Genomic DNA, 17569 nt, shown 5'->3' on the forward strand with positions numbered 1-17569 from the left:
GAGAAAACTTGCTATGCCCTTGTCATCATAGCTGTAGACCTGGCCAGTCCTCTTTTCTGGTATGCATTAATTAGGTCTGAGGCAAAAGACAAGCATATTTCATAAAAGACAGTGTCTTGCCCAGCTGCTGAGAGGTACTTTTTATAGCTGTAATTCTTTCAGGCATGGGACACCATTTATAGTACCAGATTCAACCACAAAAATGCAGTTCCTGACAAAGAAGGGGAAGGATTGAAGTCAGCATTCTTTTGTGTGTCTTTTTTGTTGTTGTTGGTTTTTGTTGTGTTATGTTTTTTTTTTTTTTTACATAGTTAAACCATCCCCCTTAGTTTACTTGGAACCATTGTTGTTAATACATAATTATATTAATATGATGAAGTCTTGAATCACACAAGAAACTTATCTGCGGTTCTCAGACAAAGATTTCTGAATTAGAAAGGCTATGGCTGAAATGTTCGGTAAAAGCCTGTAAAAATCCCTCCACTGAGCTTCCACTTGCAGGTAGAATTTAAGTGACCTAATAAAGCCTGAAAGTGGTGCAGTGTCATTTGTTTGACTGCCTGTGTGCTTCCAACAAATGTTTCAAAATGCTGTATTTTTTTTTCTGTGGGAGTCTTAGCTCCATGGTAACCACATCCAGTTTAACTCTTAAGGAATCTTGTAACTGTAGAGAAACCCTCTTATTTAATGGTTAAATCTACTCCAGTATCCTTTTGACAGTCTGCCTTTCCTTCTTACCTCTTCCCCTAAGCAAGGTTTTCTCAAGTGTGAATGCAGCTGATCCTCTGGTTTAGGATGGCATAACTTCAGAGTAATTCTTCATGTTCTCCTGAACAAACAGAGAAAAACAGGGTAAGGACAAAGGAATGCTAAGATGATGAGTCAGACTGTAGTCTCACAATGTGCGGGAACATTACCATTGCCACCTTTGAAGTTCAGGATGTGGGAAACAAAGTATGATGAGTATAGAAATACACTTGCATGAAATGATGCTGAAATAATTGTGACCTTTAGAAAAGAAAAAGTGCTGTGGCAGAGATAATTTGTAAATTACATAGGAGTGCCTTCCGTTCTGTTTCATAGCACAAGTTAAATTTTGAAGGTGAAAGGTGACAAATTCCTTTCTAAAGAATCATATTGAAGTAAAAGTCATGTTCAGAAAGAATTAAACATACTAGAGGATATAGGTTTTATAATAAGACATGTACAAGGCTTTTGCAAGGAGTTCTATACCTTAGTGCATGAGAAATAAGGTAACCTCTGTACTTTTGAAGATTTAGGAGGACGTTTCCAGAAGAATGTATTAAGATAACTGACTTTTCAGATTTGTATGGTAATTTGTGGAGTGTACAAGGAAGGGGAAGGTTGCGTCTGAATATTTTTCTACTTTCCTCAGAACAACAGTGTTATAAATCACAGTGACATGCCAGTAGCTAGACAACTGGTCTGACTGCTTCTGAAATTATTTGATACAAGACCTCATGATATATATTTTTGTGGATTTTAGTTATTTTCACTCAGCTGTCTGTGTGTAACCAAGGAGAGAAAGTCTTGTCTTGAAATCTGTTGCCTGGTGCATGCTGAATGTAGATTTTTTTTTTTTTTTTTCCTAGATACTTGTTCTCTCTTAAGCAGATACCGTGTCGGCAATCTACAAGGGCATTAAATTCTATTGATATTAGTCCTTCTGCCTACACTTACGTTTTACTATTGTTGTACTATTGCTTAGTCATTGTAACGAAGCCATACCAAAATACTGATGACTTGCCTTCACATCATTCAGTGTTGAAATGAATCTGTATGCTACTATTCTGATAGGAGTCACATTAGGTGGAATTTTTTAATATTTTTAAAAATTTTTAGTCATTATTCAGAATTACTGTTTTTTCTACTTAGCAGAAGGCGTAGCTATAAAAATTTAGCACAGCTTGAAACCTATACATGCTTTATTGTAGCTGAAATTGTTTTGTTATTTGCTTGCATCACCAGAGGCTTTAATGATACTACATGTAGTGCTCCAGATACAGCATTTGTAAAGAATGCCCCACTTCTGTGTACCTGATTCTTACTAAAACCGAAAATTATTTCTTTGAATTATTCATTGTCTTTGTCCCATGTTGCTTGCAAAATACTGTAAGAGAGCATGCATCCTCCTCCTAGCTGAAACTCTAAGCTGGGAAAACATAAGATTAAATGCCCTGTAGAATGATAGCACCAACCATTTTGCTACTAAAGTCAAATCTATTTCAAGTCCTACCAGACAAGCTGCATTAACTGATGAGCAGAATAGGAGTCTCGTCTCACTTCTGTTTGTGGGACGGAAGTTGTGGTTACAGCCCTAGGACCATGTATATATATCACTTAACAGGTAAATTCAATTTATTTTATACTCTCTGTGGCCATCACTGACAAAAATGTGCAGATGAACTTCACAGAATCAAGCAATACTTTTATTTATTATTTTTTTTTAAGTCTTCTAGGGTCTTGTGTTTCAAAGCCATGCTGTGTTATGTTAACTAAAATATTTTTGTGCTAAATACTCAAATGTATACCCTCATCTCTAAAACAGGAGAAAGCATGATTTTAAAGGCTGGTGGTAATTGGGAAGGGTCTGTCAGGTGGTCTAAGAGAGTCTTTTCCTTATATTTAATATGCGGTTGTACGATAAATGCCTATTGCTTATTTAACTAGTGTATTTTCCAACCAATATACACATGGCAATGAAAGTTTCGTAACTATGATCCTTATATTTTTTTGTGTGCTAAATTGTTTTCTAAGCCATCCTTTCAGGCCTTTTAAAAAAATTATTCTCTGGATTAAAATTTCAGTGTGACATGAAAAATGAAGTTAGAAATATTTCCCTGCCTCCTTTAGCCACCCTTACTGTTATTTCTACTGATGATGTGCACTGGTTTGAATTTCATATTTTTTAAATTTCCTTTATATTTTTGGTGTAAACTTTTGCTAAGCAGAGCTCATCGGTTAAAAAATGAACATAATGAGAAATTGCTTCTATGCTACTGTGATTAGTCTTTATTCACTCTTTTAACTGAGAACGTGGGGAGTTCTTCATGTCTTAATATGTGTGACAACACATAACTACTACTGTTCAGTGAGACAAATTGTCTTTTGTAAATATATTCAGGAAAACAGGGAGAAAATCGGAACCAGCAGTTTCATTACCTCCCTTTTTTTGGAGTACTAACAAGTTGACTTGTTCTTTGTATCCCCAAATTGAGTGTCTGTTACACTGGCATAGTAGAATAAATGAACAACTGATTTATTGCAGTATTTTTTTAAGTTTGGTGAATGAAGGATTTTATTTAAAATTAAGATTATTAAAGACTCAAAGAAAAAGAGGGTTGAAAAGGAAAATATTAAGTCTTCTGAGTAATAATTTTTGAATTCACTTTAAAAAACCCCAAACATGCCTTTAAGAGATTCTGTTTAAATAAGACAGATTTGCTCAAATTTTTTCTTTTACAATAATGGAAGCACTAAGGATTCTATCTAGCTACATCACTATTTCTATAGAAAGGAGTAGAATTTGATGGTTTCTTCTATGTCAGACGACCCTTAATCCACAACAGACTTGCAAGTCATATCACTTCCTGCCTCAACCTCAATTCATCAACTTCCTAATTCAGAACAGAAAATACAGTTCACTTATCCATATGTATTTTGTCAGCTGTTTCTTTCTTTTTTTCTTATTAATTTGTTTTTCCGTGTAACGATACCAAAGAGTTATGGCCTTGGACCAACATTTGATTAAGACCACAAAGGTAGTCTTAATTAAAAAAGTTGATAATCTTACATATCTGTCTGGTAAATAGCTCTTGTAACATTAATCAAACATCACATAATAAAATTTGATATAATGCAAACACCATTATTATCTTGATTGTGAAACTGATGGTCTTGAATATTTATTACCAGTTTTGTGCTTTATTTATTTTTAAAAGTTTTCTGTGAACACCAAGAGGAGACTGAGGTCTACGAAATGTGTTACTTGGAAGGTAGGGAGCAGAAAAAGATAGAACGTTGAACTTGACCAGTTCCAATATAAAAAGGAGCTTTAGTAATAAAAAGCATTGAATAAAATAAAATAGTTACTCAAGTAAAAGAGTTGGAACTAAAAAATATAGGATTAATACTTAAACTGTGGAGAGACACAAAATTATGTACTTTCTGTACAGAAAGCAGAAAAGTGCCGCTCGAGTCACTGAATTTGTACTCTTAATATATCTTACATAAATTTCTTTTATTTGGGAAGTTTCTCTTCAAGGAGGAAGACAAAGAGAAACAGAAGCTTGTAGGATCAAGGGAGGCCGGAGCCATTTCAAATGCAAAGCAATACAAGCCTCTGGCATTGCCAAGTTTGTTGATCATCTTGAGAACAGACAGCTCAGTTCTGAGATACTGAGGTTGACATGTTTAATCAAGAGGGGAAGCACTTTATTTGGGAGATGGGCTTTATTTTAAGTTCTCAGCTTATGTTATCCAGTGCAGGGTGCAATCTGGGGACAAAGTGTTTTATTTTTTTTTTTTAAATGAAGACTGTTTAACATGAAGGCTGCTGAAGTCATGAATGGCTGATTGATCTGGATGTGTTAAGATTTGAGGAATATATGTTTTTCCCAGATATGAGGTTTAGAATAGGCTTATGTGAACAAATTAGCTGTGAATGTTTAACTTAATAACCATACAATGTTTACTACAGATACATAGAGAATGCTTGAACTGTAGGTTGTACTTTTACTAATGGTGTAATCTCCCTGAAGCACGCTACACTACTCCAGGTGTTTGAATAAAAATATAGTAATTTCTAGTTAATGCAATATACTTAAAAATAAAACCTGTTTTAGAAATTTGAGGCAGTTATTTATATAAATTACATATAATCACCATTAAATTATAGTGCTAGCTGTAGTAAATGACTCTGTAGATACTTAAATATTTTTGTCTTTTATCAATGATGAGAGTTATTTCTTCAATTTAAAATCACTTTTGTTGGAAGTTATTTAGTAATTCTGAAACTGTTATATACAGAAAATATTCTCTCACATCTCTTGCAGCCTGCAGTAGAACCATCAAAGAGTTTTTTACACTTGATATTAAACAAGCGACAAGCCAGTCATGTGAAAAGAAACCTGATGGCCTGAGTACCGTGCTGTGGAATTGGAAAGTTCAGCAAGCGTCTATAAGGGAGTTTTCTCAGGCTCGCATTAGAAGATTAGTCCAGATATTTCCAGCATTCACAGCTGCATTTTGTTTATGCTGATTTTACATGTTAATCCATGTCCAATCGCAGTGGAACTTACAGAAGTATTTACGTATTCTTATCGTCTGGGTGACTGAGTAACCCTTTTCAAATTTTTCTGTGTATAAAAAATAGTTTATGTAATTCACCTAGTAAAGTATACTGCATCTTGAATCGCAGTTGGCTGAAAAGCTTTAGCAGCAACTTTATGCTAACAATGCTTATTTTCTGCAATAATAAACTTTTATTCATGCTTTACTATGTAATTTGGAGCTTCATGCACAGAACTGCTTTCTGAACTTTGTTCTGATTTCTCTTGGTGGCTTACAAAAGCTATTGGTAATAAAATTAGTTTGATATGAAAATAATTAACAGTGTATTGGCTAATGGATATCGCAGCTGTTCTTGCTAAAACCAGAAATGCTTGGAGGTTTTGCGTATATATGCTGTACAGGATTTCCACTAAGGGCAGGGGAAAGGCTCAGTTTTGCACCAAGTGATGGTAATCAAGCTTGTGATTATTTTCACTGTAAGTTATACCTGTCCTTCATCATATGAAGAAGTTATATGATGTCAGGTCATCATACACCATAGTGTTTGATGATCGTATGGTATATGATGCAAAGTTGTCATAAACCATAGTGTTTCATAATGTCTCAACTCAGCTATGGAGAAAACATTAAGAACTAGGAGATTCTAATCTAATAACCGCTTAAAAGTTATTCCTTGTTTCTATTAGTGGCTACAAATCAAATCTGCTTTTTTAGAGCTGGTTTTGTTAACAATTTCAAAGATCAGTGTTTCAGTGCAGGCTATTTGTCCAATTGTGTATAATCTTCACTGTATTATAATGCTACATATAGCAGACTTCCTCAATTATTATTTTAATTAAATTTTAAATGAACTTACTGCTAAACAGTAGAAAGAACTAATACTATATATAATGTCTACACTTCAATGTTTTATGTGATTTGGGGAAAAAAGTAAATGACATTTTTGGGTTTTAATTTAGGTTTTTCAGTAAGCTGATGTAAAGTTTTTAAATAATACTTCCCCTACAATGGTTTTCTGTCATATTTCAGTAGTCGTTTCAGATAGCAAGGTAGTGCATATGATATTCTATAATAAGAGAGAAGCATTTTGTACTGTGTGGACCAAAAGGCATTTGGAAGGGATAGTACTCTTCTTACCACTGAAATTAATGTGCTGTCTTGCAAATATGCTAGAAGCTTTCTCAGGCTTCAGTTTTCACATATTAAAAAAACTAAGTATGTTATCTGGTTTATTGCATAGGTGCTACAAGTGCTTACGTTTTCTGATGTACTAATTAGACTGGAAACGAGATCTCAATTTTATCTCAATTATTTGTGTACTGGAAATGTGTAGAGTGAAAAAGCTTAGTGATACAAGCCCTTCAAATTTAGTTGAATGCATTGTTTGTTGTATGCATTTAGTGAAATGATAACTACTTAACAATACTTTTGTTTGATCACATTGTGCTTTCCTGCCTGTCAGGTTCTGTTACCTGCTTTTCTGTTTTATTTCTGATAAATTGAGATGGAATTCCTTCTTTTTCTTCAATTTTCTTTAAATTTCTTTAAAAGATATTAGAATTACAGACTGTGCTGAGGCGGGAGCTAATATCTTGGTAAAGAAGGAGAGATAATAGTTGGGTAGGAAGTGCCAGTGTGAGAAGGGACTCGATGAGGAAGGAAATAGGTAGGTTTTGAGATACAAAAAAAGAAGGGTGCTGCTGTCTTGCAGATAGATCATATTCATCCATATGTGCTTCCCATGCAGAACTGGGGAGATAAAGAGGGGTAGAAATGAAGATCCTGCTAAGCAGTAAGAGACTATATAATAAGGTAGAGGGAGGCATAGTGGCAGAGTAGGGAAATCTGGGACATTTTTTTCCTCTTGGCATTTGGGCTGGAGAAGGGGGTATGGAAGAGGTGTAAAAGCCGCTGTCCCTGACCTTCTTTGTCACTGGTGACTGTGAGAATACACAGGCTGTTTATGTTTGGATATATATGTATGACATGGAGGTCTTTTGATTGGTGTCTACCTCTTAAACAGATGCTTCCAGAGTCTTGTAGACAAGCTGAAACAAGCTTGTGGTAGACAAGTCTAACATGTTATGCTTTGCTGATCCTGACAATTGGTGATCAAACAACTGTCTTCAGCATATGTGAAGTGAGCTTCAAATGGGGTATATATGATGGCATCCCTCTAAGAACAGACTTAGTGTAGGTATAATGGGATCTTTGTTTTATATTTGGGACTGTTTACAAATAATGAACAGGTTAACTGAATTAATGGAGCCCTATTAGCACTACCTAGTACAGCACAGTTACATGTTTTTCAGTAGAGGCTCAGTTTAGTAACAGGCAGATCATTTTATCATGCTTAAAAAAAGTTTTTATAGCTCTATTGTGCATTAAATTGTGCATACTTCTCTATATGCTGTGCTGGTCTGGCTGGGAGATTTGGCAACTATCAAACCACAAAACTAACAACAATTTGAAGTTTACAGCAACTTCTGTGATTGCATACTTTAAAACAATTTGTTTACTTATTTTTTAGCCGGGTATAGTATTATCACACAAGATGTGTATGTTTACATTGTGAAAGACAATTTAAGTTTTAAAAACAGCAGTTGGGCATCTGATGTGCCCAGGCACATTAGAATTAGCCAGAACTGTCCTTTAACTGCAATGGAAACATTGGGTGTGGGGTGGAGAAGGCAGACAGAATACACAAACAGAGAGAAGCAGTCATAAGATTAACATAGTAAATGAAGAGTGAAGAAAATCAATATGTGACAAAGACTGAGGAGAGAGATAATGCAAGGAATGGACATGAGAGACGTGCAAAACTGGAAAAGAGGAACTGATAGCTAGGCTAGGTAGGTTCAACTTTTTGAAAGCTTTCTGTTAGGATATTCATGTAGAAGAGCAACTGTTAAAAACACATCTACATTTATTAAGATTCTGCTGATTCTGTATAGAGTACAGTTTATCATAATCTAGTGTCAGGTACGTTGACATGAATCTTTAGAGGCACCCTCTGAATTCTAATTCACTGAAACAAAGACCATGAAAAAATGATAGGCCTTAAATTGATGTTCTGTGAACTTCTTAACTACTGATGCAGTCTTTTGAAAGAGAAAGAATGGCTGAAGTTAATACTGATGCAGAAAACTTCATCTAGAAATAAGAGGATACTTCAGGAATCTTATTCACATAAGCCTATTTTCCTTTGGTGGACATGGTTGAAAACGCAAGCACAAAATAATTGTGTTGAAGTTTCAGGCATCTTTAAGCCCTGTACTAATGCATAGATGCAGAAGCAAGAATGTAGAATTGAAAGTTTTGCTAAGTTTGGGCGTAGTATGTAATAAGTTTTCTATTCTAGCCAGTTTGAGTTTGAACTACAAAAACGGAGAAGGTGTTGAACATAGCAGAGAGCCCTTTTCCACTCTTGATAGTTAATGTCAGTATTTTCATACCTGCCTTTCTGCAAGTGTGTAACTCTTCATACTTTAGCGTGTCACCTTTGTAGGGGGCTAAAACAGTTAAGCTTCAAAGAGGTCTGAAATGTTTGTCTGTGGGACAGTCATCTTTGAAATAGCTTTTTATGTCTTAGTATAACTAAAATCATGCCAGCAGTTTCATCTGAACATTTAAAAAAGTGATAGTGAGTGGTGTCATTGCTGTGCAATTGCTTTTTCTGCAGTGTAAGTGTATCTAATTAATTTACAATATGTCTACAAATAATACATTATCGGACTGCATTAATAAACTGTGGATGCCCATAAAGTAAGAGTAATGAAATCTTGTATTTCTGTCTTGCTTAAAAGAACTGTTGGTGGGAGATATGACTGATTCTAGTCATCTCTCATTTAATCATGCAGTAGATTTAAAAACTGAATCACTGTAAAATCTGGTGTTATTGGTAACAGTATTTGGAAAATGCTTTTAAAATTTTTTTTTTCTTCTATCAGATACGGCTTTACTTAAAGTCCCTCTTTTTTTTTTTTCTTTGAGTTCTCTAAAACTGCAGAGAAGTAATCATTAGGGACGATTAGTATGTTTGTAATCTTTTTCATGAATGAAAGTGCAGAAAGGCTAATTCATTTCATTCACTTAATTGTCAAAATCTCTGACTTCTATTTTGGGGTTTTGTGATTTTTAACATTCAACCCTATAGGCTTATTATGCATTTGTCTGCTGTGTTTATGATTCAATTATTTGGCCTCGTGTACCTGTGAAGGAAATATTATTCCTAGCAATTAACTCGGGCCTGTCTGTAGGGTTTTAGCATAACAACCGTCCTCAAGGGGTTTCCTGCTGCTGAAGGGGACTACAGATAGTCTGTAGCCTCCTATGGTCATCTGGAATGTCAGTTTTAGTGGTAGATTCTTCTCATCTGAAATCTAGCTGACAGCAATTGTATGCTCAGTCATAGAATCATAGTCTGGGTTGGAAGGGACCTTAAAGATCACCTAGTTCAAACTACCCTGCCGTGGGCAGGGATCGCCCTAATTAATTAATAATTTTTAATAATTAATCTTAATCATAACAGGCTTAAACACTGTGTACTTAACTTCATGAAAGGTGTGTATGTGAGGGCTAAACAGCCCTATGCATGCCTGTAATTATCTTGGTGCATGTAATTATCTTGGTGCAGTCATTTAAAGAGAACATATCTTTTACATGTTCAATTAATTGCTAAATAGCCAAATAAAGCTGGAAGTTTTTCTGTGTCCGGTTGTCCTACTGTTCTCTATTTCTGCCTTAAAATCTTGTCTGAGGAGAAAAAGATGTTCAAAAGATCTTCTGCACATAGCCAGTTTTCACCACCATGCATACTTGTAGACATATAAAATTTATCTAGAATTTACATGAAGACTAATAGGTTCGACTGTCCTTTTATTGTGGCTTTAAAAGAGCTTCTGATGGATATTGAAAAATAATCTTGTAGTGCAGAGTGCATTATTGACTGTAGAGAAGGAAGAATAATGAAAGGGTAATGTGGCTTGCTGGCATTATATCAAATAATTTATACCTTATTAATATTGCTGCAATATCTTCTGTGACTGTAGGCAGAACATGCTATAACATAATTGGGGGGCGGGGTGTGTTTGTGGTTTTTTGGATTTTGGTGTTTGTTTTTTTTGTGTGTTTGGTTTGGTTTTTTAAGATTTTAGATACCCAGCCATTGAGTCATGGTTATAATTTTGGCTGTCAAGAATGACGGGGCTATTGCCACTTGCCAACTGTTTCCTGCCTGTTGCTGGTGATACTGTTAATCTTCTGTAATGTCCTCTGTATTGTAAGTAATACTAGAATAGTCTAATGCAAGCCTTGTCAAGTATCAATGAGCCATGCTTTTCTGAAGGTACTGTTTACGCTTAGCAACTTCTCTCCAATTAACTTTTCAGGTATCAGCCAAAACTTTAACCATTATACAGAATTATACAGAGCAGTTCTCTGAAGTGCTTATGTTAGGTGCAGTAAATGTTTACCTTTTGTTTTCCATACCATATGCTGTAAAACAAATTTTGTAACTTCTAGTGAATTTGATAACTACAGGACTTGCCCTTTGCATTTGCTCTCTGGAAGGTGACTTGTATTTCTTACTGTAGGCCAGTTGATTGAAAGTCAAGAAACATCAGTCTGAAAATATTTGGGTTCTCTCTGGTAGTTTAAAATGGCATTTAATCTTTTACTTTGTATTCATATTAGATTGAAATATCAATGTTAACTTACAAGAAATTCTAAATCTGGTTCAAGATCAATTCTGTCCCCCCTGGGTCCCCAGACTATATTGAGGTCAAATATTCAACCAAGCTTATCCTTAGATTAAAAAGCATTTCACAGATTTTTCCAATGTGAACAGAACTTTACACAAAACCATATAAAGTGTTTTCTGTCTAGAAGATTTCCTGTCCACCCCCAAATAATAATAGTAGAAAGTATCATGGCTCCTTTTTCCCTAAAAGTGGGCCAGAGGCAGGAAATTTAGATCCAGACTGAGATTTTAGGGAGCTTTAGCTCAGGGATACAAGTTAAGTGGACCTAAACAAGAGCGTTCAGGCAAGAAGCTGTCTTTTCTTCCTAATATTTATACCTGATACACATCATAGAGTGTACCTTCAAACCTGTATTTTTGAAACTTGAATGAATGAAATCAAGTCCAATAAAATTATATAAACAAAACAATTGTTTATATAATACCTTAATTTTCAGAAGTTAAACATGATTGTTCAATGAGTAAGACTTTTCTGTAAGTTTATTCTGACTTCCAGATCAAACTACTTGTATTATCTAGACAAAAGCTACCAAGATGACGGTATCAGAGAACATGTTAGTAGTAAGTGTGAAAAAAACCTGTATTATGTTACTTAAGAAGTCAAATTTTTGTGCCCTAGCACCAAAGAAAAAACTTGTATATTCATTTGGTTTTGATACAGTGTGGGGTTTGAAATAAATAAATTTGCCTATATGGTTTATTTAATCATGCATGAGCATTTAAAAAACCTCAGAAAATTCCATGGCTGCAAAACTTTGGTGGTGGTAGGTCGGCATTGAATCAGCAGAACTAATAACAGAAGGTAGATGTGCAGTTCTTATTTAAAACAAAAATTAATCTGATAACCTAATTTTAAAGATCTATGCTTTGTACTTCATTCTAATGATTACTACAATTTTACAGGAATTACAGTTATTCTTTTAGCTATGTTCTGTGATACCATTTTTAGTCATCTTCAACCTCCTGGACCATTTATGGCTCTAAGGTAATAATTTGAGATGATATTTATATGGAGATGATAAGTTTGTAGCAGAGCCAGAATATTTGTTAATCCAGGGTAAAGTATGAAAGGAAGCAAGTACTAAATTTTACAGGAAGGAGGAGGTGGTGCCAGGTGTGTTAGTTTGAAAATATTTTTCTCTCTACTACTGTTGTATAACTGTGTCTTCATTGCTTAAGTCAGTGGTGTGAATTCCTACTGTTTGCATTTAGGAAATTGCTGTTTTGTTCTTTCCATATAACTTCTCAACAAATTGATGACTTGTTTGAACTCAAGTTTGTGCCTCAATTTACTCCCATTGAATAAGCTCTGTGACTGATAATTTACAGCACACTGGTCTCTACGTAAAGTAGAAGACATAGAAACAGAAAAATGTAGTATCTGTGTATGTATAGAAACACTGAGGCTATGGTGGCTGTGATTTTTGTAAGTTTCTGAACCTAGATTTAGTAACATCTCAGTGTTGTGAGCGTGAGTCACAAATGATAAGAGCGCTCATAAGTCATGCTAGTTGCTCTAATACTTGTTTATTTCCAGGCTTGTGGTCTTGTCTGGACTCAGCTATACAAAAGTTGGTTCTCATCCATTCTCTTAACTTTGGACGCTTGCTTTGTAACTGAAATAATTTTCAATCTGATCTGAGTAAAATCATTGAGTAAAATCATCCTAATAAATGTTCTGCTGCATGTTTCTTTGCTAGCTTCCCTGATGTGATTCTTAAACAAGACTAGTAACAAAACTGACTGCTGGCCTAGCTTTTTTAGAACATACAGTTATTTCTTGAAAACCATCTTTGATAGGCAATGAATGTTCACAGTTATTTTCTCTTAGGAATGGCTGAGTTGGGACTGGACAGACTGGGAAGGGAGGGGTGGTTCCTTTCCTGCTGCTGAGCTTGGGAGCAGTGAGGGGTGGGAAGATTCTACTGTGATGTAGCAGTAACTTGGAAATGACATGCAAGTGGGAGGCTACAGTTCAGGCAGCAGCTTCTGAAAGGAACATGGTGCAACCATTGAGGCCTCAATGATGACAGAATTTTCTGAGTGCTTAGATTTGCAATCAGTCAAAAAGTAATTGATTTTTGTAAAACCAACTTTGAAGCAAGGACCTGTATGCAGGACCAAAATGGGCAGGAAAAAGTTGTTTATGCGCCTCTGTTTATACTATTGGGTCCTTCCTACTAACTTTTTTTTTGTTTAGAATAAATAGTTTAGTTGGAAGGGACTAGAATGATCATCTAGTCCAGCTGCCTGACCACTTCAGGGCTGATCAAAAGTTAAAGCATGTTGTTAAGGGCATTGTCCAAATGCCTCTTAAACACCTGACAGGCGTGGGGCATTGACCACCTTTCTAGGAAGCCAGTTCCAGGGTTTGACCACCCTCTCAGTAAAGAAATTCCAACATGTGCTGTCACTGGATCCCAGGGAGAAGAGATCAGCACCTCCCTCTCCACTTCCCCTCCTCAGGAAACTGTAGAGAGCAGTGAGGTTGCCCCTTGGTCTCCTTTTCTCCAAACTAGAAAAACCCAGAGTCCTTAGCCACTCCTAATGGGACGGGGCCTTCCAGCCCTTACACCAGCTTTGTGGCCCTCCCCTGGATGCATTCAAATACCTTAACATCTGTTTTAATTTGTGGGGCCCACACATTTTTCACTATTTAAATTTTGCTATTTAAAAGTATTCTATTAGAATCTGAAATTTTATTTATCTGTCTATATTTTGGTTAAAGCCTGTCTGTTTTTCTTGTGAAACTGACTGTGAAGATAAAGTCTAGCAGATATAGCCAGAGATTTGGAGTTCTCACTGCTACTTCTGTTTGTTTTGAAATATGAGTGGAACTGTTAAAGTGACTTTCCTCACTGCTCTACCCAGTGCAATAAAACTAGAATGAGAGGTTTTGCTTGTCTGTTGCAAGTTTAGATGAACAAAAAGTCATAGATTCTATATGAAGCAAAATGTGGATCAATATTTAAATTAAAAAAAAAAAAAGGAAAAAAAATCTGTCATGGAATACTTGGAAGATTCGTAACTCATAAGTAATTTTCTTACCCCAGGTGAGTTTCATATACATTAACGTTTTGAAATAATGGATGTCAAGGAGTAATTTCTGTAGCAGAAACCCACAGTGGGAGTGTAATGATTCCCTTGTAAGACAGCTTGAAGTGATGATAGATTTTGTAATTTCCTTTTTCTTCATATGTCAGGAAAGATAGGAGTCCAACTTAGCACATGCAAGCATAAAGTCAGCCTCAGTATTCCCGATTAGAGAATCTAAATTAACTCTCCAGTGATAGCTAAGCTTTCATGGAAGCAGGCAGTTCGATTTTTAATTTTGGAAGTTCAGGCACACAGTAACTTGTAAACTTGAGGAAGAAAATTTGTACCTCTCTGAAACAGAAGTGTCTGCATTTGAAATACGATATCAAAAGTGAAACTTTCTTCTGTTTCATCACTTACAGTTGTGTGCTGTGTTGTACCTGCATCACCCATCAGTTGAACCAATGGTGTTTGTGATGGTGTAGCGTTAAAAAACCACTGGTGTTCTATACATGTATTTTGATCATATGCAAACCTAACATGCTGTGAAGTGTTAGCTTTTTCTGCTATTTAAAGCACTCATCAAAGACTGCAGCTGTTCTATCTGGTTTTGAAATGACAACCTTTGAGCATTCTACGGGGTCCTTCCCAACTTATTTCCTTCCCCAAGCAGCATTAAAATCTGTGCTGATTCTTTTTCCTTTCATTCTTAAAACAAGGACTAAGTGGAGAAGAAGGGGTGGAGGAGGGGATTGGTAGATAAACAAAACCACATAAGGATACAGACCTAGCAGACATGGGAAAACGGAGACAATGACAAAGATCAAAGCCCTTTGGCTATTAATTGATGGTCGATGAAGAAGCTACAGCCAGCAATTTGGAGAGAGCCAGGCTGGACTTTATAACTGAAGAAGACAAACATGAAGATTTTGAATATTTCAGGGGGGTCTGTAGGACCCTGCAAAACTTAGGAAGAGATGTTTAGTGGAAGGGGATTGGGGAAGAGCAAGGTGGTGCTAGGGGATAGAGAGGAGGGGATATAAAAAGGGTTGTCCAGTCAGTATGCTTGCCTGACAGCCCTGTGCCTGATCACTGCAGTTTATCTTCCTATTAAATACTTGCTTAACTATCTTTCATGTAATCTTGCTCTCTACCCTGTGCATGTGTGCTGTAAGTAATGAGTGCTAGCAACTGGGGAAACTAGAGGGAGTGAATTTGGAGCCAGCAACTGGAATCAGACTTCAGGTGAAGCAGCCCCTGTGTCTGTGGTGCCAGTAACTGGAGTAAGTATGAGTATCTCAATCGGTAGCTGGAGGAGCCATGGATTTTAGAATGATTGACAGCTACTGTATGAACTGGGATGAGTGGATTTGAGCCAGCAACTGGAATTGGACGTTGGGTGAGGGACACTTGTGTCTGTACCAGCAACTGGAGCAAGCGAGGGTTTCAGTGTTAGCTGCTGGTGTGGGACCATGGCTCACGGGTCCTGTGTGCCCTAGGTGTGAGCTGTAGGGGTCTGGGGTGAGTGAAAAGAAGTGAGGGTCTTAGTGTGAGCAGCTGGAATGGGAACTGTGGCTCTTAGGGCCTGTGTGCCTAAACACCAGCTGCTGGGGGGGGCGGAACTGGAGTTCATATTTTCCCCTAACCTGGGGTGTGTGGGCACAAGCATGTCATTTGCCTAGCAAGCTGCAAACTGGACTAGCTGGCAAGTATGACACTCAGGTATTAGACAGGCAGAGGGCCTGTGCTGGTAGTTTAGGGAACCGCAAATTTTTGCATGCTTGTGAGTCTAGAGAGTTTTACTAACAAACTTCAGTCCTGGTCCTGAAAATAAAGTAATTTTTTGTGTGGTGGGGATGGTCAAACACTGGAACAGGCAGTCCAGAAAGTCTGTCTTTGTCTCAGGAGATGTTCAAAACTGGACTGTCTATGGTCCTGAGCACCTTGCTGCTGTTGACTCTGCTTTGAGCACAGGGGTAGGACTAGACAGTGTCTGAAGGTCACCTCCAGCTCCTCAGTGTCATTTGATGTGATTCTATGTGGTTAAAACTTGTAAAAGTGCAAAGGATCTAAGTGTTTATTAAATAGTATTAAAAGTTTATGAACTTTTCTGCTGAAAACTTATTCAGGTTTGGCTTTCTAAATTGCTAGTGAATGGGATGGCTGATTTTTGGTAGAACGGCTACTACAGACTTTGTAAGTGAACCCTGTGAGCAATTTGCAAGTAAGCAAACACTGCTAACATCTTATCTGGGATAGAAGCATTGGGAAATACAGTGTTGTTGACTTTTCTATAGAAATCAACTAAATTACAAAATTAAGTGCACTTTCCTTTGGCAGGGTCCACCATCTAATTTATGAAAAAAACCAAAGCAAATTAACATGTGTTTATCATGCTTTTAACATCAATTAGACAGACACTGAGAAATATTTGTCTTAGTTTTATGGGAAATCATTCTATTCCCGTTAATTGTAGTTGTTCTCGATTACAGATCCAATGTAGTGAGAACATGGTTGAAGACAGACATCTATGGCTGAACATGTAGTTAGCTCACATATTTCCACTCAGTGTGCTAGAAGGTACTGATTTATTTGTCACTTTATTTTAAACACTGCTACTGCTTGCAGATTTGCAGGTATCTCCTACTGGAATAGCAATAGCTGTAAGACATCTGTAAAATCACTGTGCAGGGGAAGCTGCCATGCAGCTGTTTGGTGGTTTTAATTTTTTATTTTTTAGGATGTGTATGATGGATATGCTTCACTTAAGCTCTTTCAATACCCTGTTCCTGCCAGTTCTTGTCTAAACCTTGAGTATTCCACTTTCTATAGGCCAGCTTCAGTAGTATGTGTAAATACTTGACAGTGGATGGACAGCAGTTGACAATTTTCACATTTTATTTCTGTGCCATGTTTTCCTCTTTATTCTGTCCTTCTTCATATATTTTGTATGGAGGCTGTTAAAATACCTACTGTCCTTTTCAAATCTTATTTGAAAGATTTCTGTTGGAATTTTGCCTGCCTCTGATGCTTTTTCCCTTTTAAACTGTAACAGATGTGGTTGATTACTGAGTATAGTGAGGTTTTTTGTTTTAAAGAATTGCCAAAAATATCAGAGTGCTCACTTCTGAAATAGATTTCCAGCAAGTCATAATTCAGGATTGTAACAGATCATTAAGTTTAAATATACATGACGGTAATTTATGGTTTTCAGAATTTTTTATCCGTTTATGGGTTTTCAGAATTTTTTGTCAAAATAGGAGTGTAATTCATCTTAGCAGGCTCTGGTTTGAATAATTTTACTGATGGAAAACATGGTATACTAACAGATATGTGCATATACATAGTACAGTATCAGCATAGTGGACTAAGAAATGGAAGATGTGGCTGGATTTCAAAGACATATCCTCATATTAAGCATATATTAAAATAATTTGTAGGTGCCAAGCTCACTTTTAA

The 17569-nt window shown here is 36.3% G+C and overlaps 1 protein-coding gene across 1 annotated transcript in view; it reads left to right on the plus strand.

The window, feature by feature from the left end:
* Positions 1-900: 900 nt before the first annotated feature.
* Positions 901-17569, plus strand: part of RYR3 (ryanodine receptor 3) — a 219294-nt gene continuing 202625 nt past the window's right edge. The window contains exon 1 of the mRNA XM_086462983.1: positions 901-954. Within this exon, the coding sequence (XP_086319109.1) occupies positions 901-954 (54 nt within the window). The remainder of the gene's footprint in view (positions 955-17569) is intronic.

Source organism: Leptosomus discolor, chromosome 3, assembly GCF_034619465.1.
Source record: "Leptosomus discolor isolate bLepDis1 chromosome 3, bLepDis1.hap2, whole genome shotgun sequence".
NCBI classification, from domain to species: Eukaryota; Metazoa; Chordata; class Aves; order Leptosomiformes; family Leptosomidae; genus Leptosomus; species Leptosomus discolor.